Source organism: Dipodomys spectabilis, unplaced genomic scaffold (genome assembly GCF_019054845.1).
Source record: "Dipodomys spectabilis isolate Male_0828 unplaced genomic scaffold, ASM1905484v1 ptg000175l, whole genome shotgun sequence".
Lineage (NCBI taxonomy): Eukaryota > Metazoa > Chordata > Mammalia > Rodentia > Heteromyidae > Dipodomys > Dipodomys spectabilis.
Genome location: NW_024870852.1, coordinates 1,081,998 through 1,094,462, shown reverse-complemented (window position 1 = coordinate 1,094,462; position 12,465 = coordinate 1,081,998). Strand labels below are relative to the sequence as shown.

General features: G+C 39.3%; 1 protein-coding gene across 1 annotated transcript; it reads left to right on the top strand.

Annotated features, from left to right (window-relative positions):
* Nucleotides 1-201: 201 nt before the first annotated feature.
* Nucleotides 202-9,194, top strand: Btbd3 (BTB domain containing 3). The gene is made up of 4 exons (XM_042694483.1): nucleotides 202-1,092; nucleotides 1,592-1,682; nucleotides 2,265-2,383; nucleotides 5,175-9,194. Exons 1-4 carry the CDS (start codon nucleotides 731-733, stop codon nucleotides 6,205-6,207), a joined length of 1,605 nt encoding a protein of 534 aa, XP_042550417.1. The 5' UTR covers nucleotides 202-730; the 3' UTR covers nucleotides 6,208-9,194.
* The last annotated feature ends 3,271 nt before the right edge of the window (nucleotides 9,195-12,465 follow it).

Genomic DNA, 12,465 nt, shown 5'->3' with positions numbered 1-12,465 from the left:
GAGTAGATATATTGGTTTATATTCTTTGTTAATTGATCCTGCTTGTTGAACAGAGGAAATGAAAATATCCACGTGCTAAAGAGAAATCTGTGTTCATAAACTCCTCCCTTCCTGTTGTCAAATACGTTTCATGTGTTGTTTATCTTATTTAAATATACAGTAGACAAGAGAATGCAACTACTGTTCCTTTAATATCAGAACTATGCATGTTACAATAGGTGTCACTGTTTTGCTTGGTCCAATCATGATTGGTGACTTCAGCTATTGGCTCCGAGCACTGGCTGTCTGACTCCATCTGCAGGGCTGTAATACCTACTCTCCTCTCCTCCGATCCATTCACCACACAACTTCAGCCGGCTGAACACACTCGCTTGCTCGCTCGGCTCCAGTACATCTTGCTAACCTAATTCAGAAAACAAGTACTACAGCTCTCTGCCTGTCATCTTTGCTCAGTGTAGCATTTTCAGGTGATCTAGGAAACGGTTATTTTTATGAGCAAGTAAGAGAAACAGGAATCATGATGGGGATGTATTTAACAGATCCAGTACTGGATAAAACTTAAAGCCAGTTTCTATTCAACATAGTGAAAAGGTCACCTTGCCTGGCTGAGAAAAGAAGCAAAATACCAGCTTGTTGGTTCTTATTTACATCTTAACTCCGGCTAGCCTCTTTTTCTTGATGTTCGAATCAATTTGGGATATCTAGCTGTAAAGAGAGACATACTGTACTCATGGTAGATGACAAGGAAAAGAACATGAAATGTCTCACCTTCTTCTTGATGCTTCCAGAGACGGTAAAGAACAGGTCCAAGAAAAGCTCAAAGAAAGCAAACAGCAGCAGCAGCAGCAGTAGCAGTAGCAGCAGCAGCAGCAGCGCTGGCAGCAGCAACAGCAAGTTGCCCCCAGTTTGTTATGAAATAATTACCTTGAAGACTAAAAAGAAGAAGAAGATGGCTGCTGATATATTCCCTCGCAAAAAACCAGCCAATTCCAGCAGCACCACTGTCCAGCAGTACCACCAGCAGAATCTCAGTAACAACAACCTCATCCCCGCCCCGAATTGGCAGGGTCTTTATCCTACCATTAGAGAAAGGTAAGTGCCGGGCCAGCACATGGACTTGAAAAAGTTTTCTGTGTTGAAGTTTGTGCTTTTGTACAACCTGCAAAGTATTTTAACACAGATCTGTGTTTCCTCTTTTCCCAGATGCTTTACTGGTAATGGAAAACTGCTTGGTATCTTTTCCAAATCAGTACAGCTGTTTTCCTCTTAGATAAAAATGTTTTTGCAAGCTTTAACAGATAAAGACAGGGTGGTGTCTGTGGGTCATGGAAGATAGAAATTCTTATTTGTTTTTAGCCATGTAAAAGTTTGCATAACTTTTTTCTTTTAACTTTACTTCCTTCCCATGTGTTTGCCATGATTACAAACACAGTTTTTTAGTTAGAACCTCTATGTGTTGTTTTGCCGTGAAATGAAATTATTAAACTATGGCTTAGCCTGTGACTCTCTTGCAGGTTTTGTATGTTGAGGAAGGGATGGGGATGTTAAGATTGCTGGCTGCTTTGAACTAATGAATTACCTCTGTTTATAGAAATGCGGTGATGTTCAATAATGATTTGATGGCAGATGTACATTTTGTGGTTGGGCCACCAGGTGGGACTCAGCGGTTACCAGGACACAAAGTAAGCAACAGCTGCATTACTGGTTTAGTACTGAGATTCACAAAGAAGAGACCCTCTTAGTCAGGCTGGAAGTTGGTGTTGGCAGCTTGCCGATAGCAGGCAGAGCATGTTTTACCCGATTACAGAGCAAGCGTACCCTCTCCAAAGGGCTTTGGCCACGCTTAATTTTTCTTTGTTTCCTTCCTCTGCACTGCTTTATGTATCACACAAAAACATGCCCTCTTAACTCTCCAAGTATGGGAAGTTGTTGTGACAGGTTAGAAAAGTCTTACGTTTACCCTTCTCATAGAAATTGGTGAGGTAAGCTTTTATTTATTTTGCAGTGCAGGACCTGGGCATTAATTTCTCCAGGTTTTTGAGATAATTAGTATAGTGACCTTTTTTTCTGTTGTTTTTGTTTTTTATATGAACAGTTCATGCTTCCCTGGCAAGGTAGCCAGTTAGCTTTACTTTTTTTTTTTTTAAAGAGGTTTAGATATTTTATGTCCACTAAAGCTGATTGCTTAGAGTTGTTTTTCTGGATTGATTTGCTGAAAACATTTCCAATTTAGTGCATGAAATAAGATTTTCCTGTCTCCACAGTATGTCTTAGCTGTTGGGAGCTCTGTATTCCATGCAATGTTTTACGGAGAACTTGCTGAGGACAAAGATGAAATCCGTATACCAGATGTCGAACCTGCTGCTTTTCTCGCTATGCTGAAGTAAGCATTATTTGTATGTTTGGAAAGAGTTTGTTTATGCTGTATTTGTACTCGGCTGGCTTCAAAGTTAAATGTAAGTTCTGCCTAACTCTAAAGGAAATCTGAAGAGAGAGAGTGCTGCTTACCTTGAAAACGTTTTTTTTGGAGAAAACTGCTGTTCCTTTCAGTGGAAAGCATGTAGAATGATGCAAGCATTTATAATCACAGTTTGGCATAAGATATGAGGGCAAATGGCATGCATAACAATTTGACGTTTAATGCCTTACAATTAGAAAAAAAATAACTTGCAGGAGTAGACATTAATAGAACATGTTCTCTCTGAAAACAGGGCATATAAAGAAGTCTTCAAAGAATTCCATTTTTACTTCACAATTATAGAAATTATATACCCTATTTAAGTATCACCAGGTTGGAGAATGCTAAGTTTTCTGAGTTAATGACCTCCTGACAGCAAAGGCAGAACTGAACTTACTATTTGTTGGAAAGTCTTATACTGGGGCACACATACATAACATGCAAAATTGGATCCTCTGCAAGGATAAGATGCATTTACTCTTGATGTTGCAGGAGTAATTTTTGAAAGCTATGAATAGCTTATAACTTTTCACATTGATGCAGAAAATCCTTTAGTTGAGAATATAGAACTATAAAATACATATATGTATATAAAGTTTTACAACTAGTGGCTCTTTTCTGTGTGGTAGTGTATGTTAAACATTACCTGAAATCATCTTCTTTACCATGTGCTGATGCTACAGGAGATAGCTCCATGTGATTAAACTCTAGTCATTATTCAAAATTATACTTCTCTGATTTGTCTCTAGCTGTATTTCTGATACCTGAAGTATTGAGTTTAAGGTTATCTGCTGCTCTAGAGATTGTAGTTCACTGGAATAAATAAAATGTCTGTTAAAAACAATTTCTCAGTGGATCAAGTTGAGCAATACTTTCACAAATGGCTAAAATGCTTCTATGTATTATTTACTGCCTCCTGAAAAATAAGAGTTCTAGAACTTAAGCATATTTAATTCTTTATTCCTATTGGAGTTTTGAAATCTAATTGCTGCTGATTAGAACTTTCTCAGTGAAAGGCAGGGAAATTAAAGGCAAGTGGATACATAAAGCCTATAAACAAAAACTACTCCACTGCTTTTTACGAAGATGTCTGTACAGAAACCCATTTACCTCTCAGTATTCCTGCCTCTCCCCCTCAAAGTCAGCATTGTGTATGTGCCAGTGTGATCTGTGGTTGAGTAGAATGCAGCACTAGTTCAGCATTTTGACTCCACTGCAGTCAGGTAAAGTGCTGCATGTGTCCTTGTAGACATATGCGTAATCAGGAAATGTAAACGAAAGCCACAAAGAGTGACTTCTCACCCAGTCATTATCAAGTATCTTTTTTTCCCATGGATATATTGCCTGGACCATATGGCAATACAGCTTTTTAAAATTATACAAGCCATTCACATGAAGTGGTAAGAATAGAACTGCAGTAAGTTACCATAGTTGACACAGTGTGAGGAGGCTTCCTCCCTCCCACATTGTGAGTGCGTAGCCAGTATTCCTGGAAAAGGCCTTGATGATAAATGGCAATATCTACTCCCTTGATAGTTTGAGAGCTACCAAGCCCTGGCCATGTTCCTCGTTGCTCCACATGTGCTGTGTAACTGAGTGCAGATGTATTGTTAAGTGGTCTTGCTAGTAGTAGCTAGCTTAGCCTAGTAGAATGGAGAAAGGTTCCTGGGAGCAAAGGGGCATTGCGTTTGTGACCTTAGACATGTTTCCTCTTCATATCCATAAAGATTTTTTTTTTACTATACTGCAAAAGCTATTGCTCATTTCTTAAGTTATATGTGCTTTACTAAAAAAATGAAATAACTGAAGGAAAACTTAAGTACTGAATGCTTTAGCTAGAAAAAAATTAATGTTAAATGTTACCAATATTGTTCACATATGTGGTGTTCACTGACTCTTTCTCACCTCATCCACAGCAATGTAAGAACAGATAATGTCTACTTTTATGATAGTTTTGGAAAACTGCCACTCCACCTAACTACCTGAGACGGACTCACTTCATAGACGCAATATCCACTTAAACTTTTATGTGTCATGTTTATACTAGTACATCTAGAAATAATTCATTTTTTAATCTGAAGGAAGAGAAACATAGGTGGAGAAAGATAGACATTTAGAATTTGAAAAACAGGTTTAAAGTCTGTTGGATTCAGTGTAAAGTGAACTAGAAGACAGCACTGAGGGCCATAGATTGACAATTTATTGAGCTTGGAACTACTTGAAAAATAATTAATAATTAAGCTGTATTTTATATTCAAGAAAAATCCCAAAACATCAAGACACACTCAACTCATTGTAGACATAGTATTAGTGGCATTGGTTTTTATTTGAATGTATAGAAAAGGTGATAGTAAGTTATATTTATAGATATTACCATTCAAGCATGAAGCGGGACTCCTTAATAAAATGTAATAGAACATGTATAATAGATTTTTGCTGTTGTTTTCTAATACTGCATATATCTGATATGCAATCTTTTTTCACATAAAGATACTGAATACAGCTTGTTAGACAGAGGTTACAATGGAAACAGAGTTAGTGTCTTTAATTGTATACATGTTACTGAATGCTGTAAACTGTGTGTATATTTCAGATGCTTTGTTAAGACACACATCTTTCTTTCATACGAGATTATGATCTTGAAACTAGTGGCTCCATCACTGCAAACCTCCCCCCTTGGTGTGCATTCCATGACGGGTTGTGTGCTTCCTTTCAGATACATCTATTGTGATGAGATCGACCTGGCTGCTGACACAGTGCTTGCCACACTGTATGCTGCCAAAAAATACATCGTCCCTCACCTGGCCAGAGCCTGCGTCAATTTCCTAGAGACCAGCCTGAGTGCCAAGAACGCCTGTGTGCTCCTCTCCCAGAGCTGCCTGTTTGAGGAGCCAGACCTGACACAGCGCTGCTGGGAGGTGATCGACGCACAGGCCGAGTTAGCGCTCAAATCTGAGGGATTCTGCGACATTGACTTCCAGACATTAGAAAGTATCCTTCGCAGGGAAACTCTGAATGCCAAAGAAATTGTGGTTTTTGAAGCCGCTCTCAACTGGGCTGAAGTTGAATGCCAGCGACAAGATCTGGCGCTAAGCATTGAAAACAAGCGCAAGGTCCTAGGGAAGGCACTTTACTTGATCCGCATACCCACCATGGCCCTCGATGACTTTGCAAATGGTGCTGCACAGTCCGGAGTATTAACTCTCAATGAGACCAATGACATTTTCCTCTGGTACACTGCGGCGAAAAAGCCCGAGCTGCAGTTTGTGAGTAAGGCCCGCAAGGGCCTTGTCCCCCAGCGCTGTCACCGCTTCCAGTCATGTGCCTATCGGAGCAACCAGTGGCGCTACCGGGGTCGCTGTGACAGCATCCAGTTTGCAGTGGACAAAAGAGTGTTCATTGCAGGCTTCGGGCTGTATGGTTCCAGCTGTGGCTCTGCAGAGTATAGTGCCAAGATAGAACTCAAGAGGCAGGGCGTTGTTCTGGGGCAGAACTTGAGCAAGTACTTCTCAGATGGATCCAGCAATACCTTCCCTGTGTGGTTTGAGTACCCAGTGCAGATCGAGCCTGACACCTTCTACACAGCCAGTGTGATACTGGATGGCAATGAACTCAGCTACTTCGGACAAGAAGGCATGACGGAAGTTCAGTGTGGCAAAGTGACTGTACAGTTTCAGTGCTCCTCAGATAGCACCAATGGCACTGGGGTACAGGGAGGGCAGATCCCTGAACTTATCTTCTATGCTTGAACTTCACTACCCGAGCTCGAGCAGGGGGAGCCTGAGGTGCGCATCTGTGCCCTCCTTGCTTGATGCTTTAGCTCAACTGCAGATGTGTGATCAGCGCAGGTCATTTGTCACGATGAAGCAGTAGGCAGTTCCTAATTTCTTTCAACCTTTTAATTATGTACAGGCTAAATTGCAGCATTCTGCTTTTAACGGTGTGCTTAGAGGAGCCACATTCTTACTAAGGCTTTGTGACTTTTAGAGTTGTGTGTGTGTACCTGGAAGGCTGCGTTCTTCCATGTGTCTCGCTGGCCATCCAGTTTTGTCCCTCTGAAGAAAATTTTGAATCACCTCAAATTTTTAAGGGTTTTATTTGATGAGTAGACATAGTCTAAAACAATATTATTACTGTCTAAAAGTAATATTACTTTTAAATAGACCCTCTTCATTTTCAAAAAGAGAAATAAACCTCAGTGTACAATTTTGGGGAGTTTTGCTTTGTAATCAGTCATAATTTAAAAAGAAGATGGTGGTATTACTTGTCTATTCCTTTAAAATTGGTTGCTCTGGGCTCTGATTTTTTTTTTTTTAATCTCAATTCGTGTGGTTGTTACATATTACACAATTCAAAATGTTAATGTAAAACAGGAAAATAAGCAATTGCGTATTTGTTCAGATCATGACTTCTGCTCCAAAGCAGATTTAGATTCTTAAAGTCTAGAAGTTAAGGTACTATAATATAAAGACTTCTTTTAGAAGTAACAAAAATTGTAAGGGAAAAATATTGTCAGCAGAAAGAAGTTGCAAGCTTAGTAATTTACACTGAAATCAGATTTACAAAAGAGCCCTGAAAAAGGTTTGTACTGCAGATGGTTTACTTGATGATAGATACATTGGGATATACAGTTTGAAAAAGACAAACTTTTCTTGCCTTTGGACTCCCACTTTTTTTTTTATGTCGTTATTGTACAGAGTTCCTGTTCCCTTTACCCTTAATAAAAAAGGACCAAACATTCTTTAGAGGAATGGAGTAACAATTAGTTTTAGTTTTATAGCATTACATGTTAATGTGGTAAGCTGTCTTTTTTATTTTATACATGTGAAATATTCTTTATTTGATGTTTGACCATATACTATCTGATTGGTTGATTATGATTCTGTGCTGTTCCTGGACTGCTAGAATCTGGCCTCTGGCCATCTTAAAGTGCCAATAGATGCCTGCAGGGTTTTTTGAAAAATGATTTGGTGTGACACACTTGATTATATTCACCACATCAGCATCACATCCAGCATTCTTAATTTGTCCATGGGTAATGTAAACAATGAAGGGAAAAGCTCATTTAAACAAAAAATTCTCCTTCTGTAATGGCTTGTGTTGATTTTAGTGCCTGTGACCCTGGCAGTGTTTCCAGTGTGGTCACTTCCAGTGTAGTATCCATGTGTTTCTGGGCAGTTTTTCTGCTCAGTGTGCTCCTGAGATGGCTTTCCTGCCACCCAGAGTGTGGTCCCTGGCCGCCTCCTTCTCCTGCTCTGTAAGCCCAGAACTGGCTTGCTTGGAGCTAGGGGTTAGTCCTGGGGTGTGTGTGCCTGCGTGCCTTCATGCATGCGAGTGCATTTGCCGACTCAGGAATTGCCTCCTCCCTGCCTGGCTAGCAAGGAATGGGACAGGAATGGTCCCCCTGCTGGCCCCAGCAAGGCCCGATGAGTGACTGCCCATACTTACTCTGTGTTTTTGGGCCACTGCTTTCCCTGTTAGACAAGGGCTTGTGGCCTTTAGCTGGCTTCCCTGATGGAGGAGAACACTGGATTATGGGAAATGTTCTAATCACTCTTTGCCATTACCTACGTCTGTTTGCATAGGTGATTAGAAGTTGTTTCTGGTGAGTATAGATAAGAACTCCCAAGGCAACTTTCCACAATTGTCTAGCAAGTATTTCTTATTTAGGAAATGACAGATCATAGTTTTGGCAAAGCATCGACAAAATAAGGGTACATTTTCAATTAAAAATATTCCTACAGAGAATTTTGTGCTTTACCTGTAGTTACCTAAGACTTTGACTGTGTCTTAGCTACCATAATATTGGTAGACCTGATTAGAAGGCACTTCTTTTTAAGCCAGAGAAGAAGAAACATTTCATCCTAATTTCTTCCCGTGGGATAATTGAGGGGGGTGGATAGCCTTAGGATGGCATCATTGGTCCCCTGTTTACCCTCAGTGCCCCTGTTCCTGAGCTGAACTGCCCCTCCACATGCTATGAAACTGCTGGGTGACAGCCATGAGGTCATGTACACTGGGTGAAGTTTAATCTTATTATTTACTATTACTTTAAAAGAAAGAAACGACATAACCAACATTTGATTGGCCTGTGCTAAGAACTGTGGGAAAAAAATTGAAAAACTGTATGTAGAATAAGGTATTTCTCCTTTTAAATCCTGTCCTCCTTCCTGCATTTTCAGCAAAATGGAATGAAAGCTGATGTGCTTGCTTTGCTTTCTTGGGTAATTTTAAACTATGTAGTTTAAAAAAACAAAAACAGAACACTACAAAGCCGACAACTCTAGTGTATAAACACAGCTTTATTAAGGCATTCGCTGTAGATGCTTTCCCAATGTACCTGGTGACCCTTGTTGTTCAGCTTGGAAATTAAGGGTAACTAGGCTAGCAGTTCTATGTAACATTCTTTAAGCATATCTTAAAATAGTATTTAAGTAAATGGTCTAATTTCTACATAATTATTGCACTGAACTGTCCTTTTTTTGTGTTTTTTTAAGGTGTTTAACTAAGCTCAGCTAGTTCAAGACCCTGTAGCCACTTGTGCCTCAGCGTGCTTGACTTTAGCAGCTTAAAGCATTATTTATGAAGGAAACTATATAAATATGAAGTACCTCATGTTGAATGTTATTGTACTGTATTTTTAATGTAACAGTGCAGATCTTGTTAGACACATGAATGTGTATAATCATGTTAAATGCAAATAAAATAACGCTGGTTCATAGATTTGTTTCCTTAGCATTTTTGTTACTCTTCAAATAGTTGAAAAACAAAACAAAACAAAACAAAAATCACCCTGGCACTTTTGGTGCTGAGTTTTATAGAGTGCTTTTCACAAGGGCAATTGTTTTATTAAAGGTTCAGATATGTGATCCTTGAGGAAGGAAAAATTTGAGGCAAAAGCATAAGAGAACAGTGAATATGCTAATAAGTTGCATTGTTCAAAGCTTGACTGTTTAAGTTAATTGGGAAGGAGTGAATGGGTGCATTTATATTTCTCTTATGGAATGTGTGGTTGGCTGGCATCCTGAAGCTTCTCTTGCTGGATCTCCCTGTACTAAGGCGGTGTTATTCTTCATGACATCTGGCTTCTAATGTGACCAGGAGGGCTTCAGCTTCCTACATCATTAGAATGACAGAGGTCTCCGAATTTGAAAAAATAAATAGAAAAGTCAATTAATTTCCCATTCTATTACACCAAGAACTTAAATACAAATAACACACCCATATTCTCCTAGGCTCCATCACAGTTACAACCTAAATCACAAAATCCAAGAAAATCTTAGCTGTTATCTCTTCTCTGTTGTTTAAACATAATCCACTTGTTTGTTTCCATTATTCCAAGATAATTGGGAATGACTCTCCTCTGACATTGGGATTCCAGATCAACCAGTCACTGAAATTGCACATTCTTCCCCTTTGATTCTTGACTTGCCTAGGAAGACTTCAAACTTGAAATTTGAGGGAAAACAAAAAAGTGGGAAGCACTTCTGAGCAACTAAGCGGTATAAAAGTTAGGGGCCAAATTAAGCAAGTGTTTTTAGAAACTGATTTTGTTAGAGCACATTTGTTTTGGAATGCCTTTGAGAGAGTTCCGTAAAAGATAAGCACAGTTTAGATTACTAATTAATACAGTTCAGCATTTTCTTCAGCCACCTACTACTCTTGCTCTATACTTCATTTACTCTCTGCTTTTCAGAATGCTTATGCTAACAAAATGAATACTAAAGAAATTTCTCACAAGCAGAATTTGCTCATTTATTTCCCTAATGAACATTGACTCTGATGTAAAGTTTCTCAGTCAAGAAATCACCAAGGTAAGTAAGATGATTTTATATTTAATAGATGGCTTATTTCATCAGCTGTTTTATAGGAGTGAAATTATACCTGGGAAGAAAAGTTTAAAAAATTAGTGATACACGTTAATTATAACATGAAGTACTGTGATAAATATGTGAGCAGTGTATAACATGAAAGAAAAGTCTGCTACATTTTGTTATGTAGCAGTCCTTACTGGGCCTACACAATTTGCAGTTTACTTCCTAAACTACTGTATTCAGAAAGTAGAATAAGAATAGATAGTAACTATTTAAAGGAGGTCATATAATCAGTTTTTCAAAGCTTGAAGCAGAGTCCTCCTATTCTGTAGAATCCTTAAAAATGTACTTCTGAGACCACTAGGCATCTCATGCTTATCTGAATGACCTCTAAACTTTAAATTACTTCAGGTTTTTCTATTGTGTTGGAACAATATACTGAGACTTAACCAGTTCAAAATTAGAAATTAGCAGAGATACTCACTCTTAAAGAAAAATTCCCATTCTAAGGATATTTCCTGACATTAATGGACTAAGGAATATTTATAGTGTTTCAAGAGTAATTTAGCTACCCTTGAGACTAAGTTTAATGAGTCATTCAAAGAATTAACCCATGATTCATTCATTCATTGATCTTTTATTGATCTTTTATTTCATCCCAGGAAGGCAGAAGTGCTGGGGAATCAGAGACCAGTCAAATGCAGTGTGGAGTGTAAGTTTGGGAACTTCGTCCAGACTCACGCATGTCTCATGCAAAAGAATCACAGATGACTGCGTCCCAACCCCAGAAATTCCAATCTGGTTAAATTTAGGTGGGGCCTGAGAAATTGCATATCCAAAAGGCTCCCTTGACTCCTGTCTGCAGATGACAGAGTGTTGCTGAGCTAAATAAGGTTGAGAGAACAAGGGGTGGTGAGAACCAATCAGTAGGTAAGGGGTAGCAGAAGAATGCTATCCTTTCTAGCAGATCATTGGAAAGGGACATGTAGGCCAGCGTGGACGTGGAAAAAGGAATTCTCCCACTAAGCTTGAAGGGATGTGTCAGAATCATCCATGGGAAGAAGGCTAATGCAAATCGGGGGAAGGGGCAGGGTACACATTCTAGAAGAGGTTTAGCAAGGCAGCTTGATGGGGCGTGTACAAGGTCCCCTGTTGAAGAATGAAGGCACCTGCTGTGTTCCAACTCTGGAAGAGGATAATGAACGGAGGAGCAGGAAGACAGTACTTGATGTATGACACTGTTACCCAGCTTTTATCCATAAATCAGGTTAATGACATTGAAGAGGTTTTGATGTGTGCACTCTGCTCTAGAAATGAGGATCAAAGTGGGCCGGGAATGGGGAAAAGAATGAAGATTCTAGAAGGGAAAAAGGAGAGATCGGCCAAGGAGTAGGAGGACTTCTTAAAAGATATTCTGGGTGCCAGTGGCTCACACCTGTAATCCTAGCTACTCAGGAGGCTGAGATCTGAGGATCGTGGTTCAAAGCCATCCCAAGCAGGAAAGTCCATGAGACTCTTATCTCCAATAAACCACCAGGAAACCAGAAGTGGTACTGTGGCTCAAGTGGTAGAGCGCTAACCTTGAGCTGAAGAGCTGAAGGACAGTGCCCAGCCCCAGAGTTCAAGCCCCACAACCAACCAAAAAAAAAAAAAAAAAACCCACTTAGAAAGGAACTTGCTGGGGTTGGCTTGAAACATCTTGCCTTTTATTGTGATTTTTGTTTTGTTTTTGGTGGTGCTGGGATTTGAACTCAGGACCTTGCTAGGCAAGTGCTCTACCACTTAATCCACACTTTGAGCCCTTTTCCTTTTGGCTATATTTTGCATAGAGTCTCATGTTTATGTTTGAACCAGCCTGGACTGCAATCCTAGTTATGTTTCCTCAGTAGCTGGAATGGCAGGCAAATACTACCATGCCCAGCTTTTTCTTTATTGGTTAAGATGAAGCCTTAGAAACATTTTGCCTGGATTGGTCTTGAAACAATTTTCCTAATCACTGCCTCCTGAATATCTAGGATTATAGGAATTAACCACTGGTCTTCCTTTTTTAATTAACATGTATTAATTCTATGAAGGAGTTTTGTTGTGGTATTTCCATATATGCATCTAATATATTTTGATCCTATTCACCCCTCACATTCTTGTTTCTTATCCCTTTGCTTCTTTAAAAAATGATTTTTATGGGCTTCATTG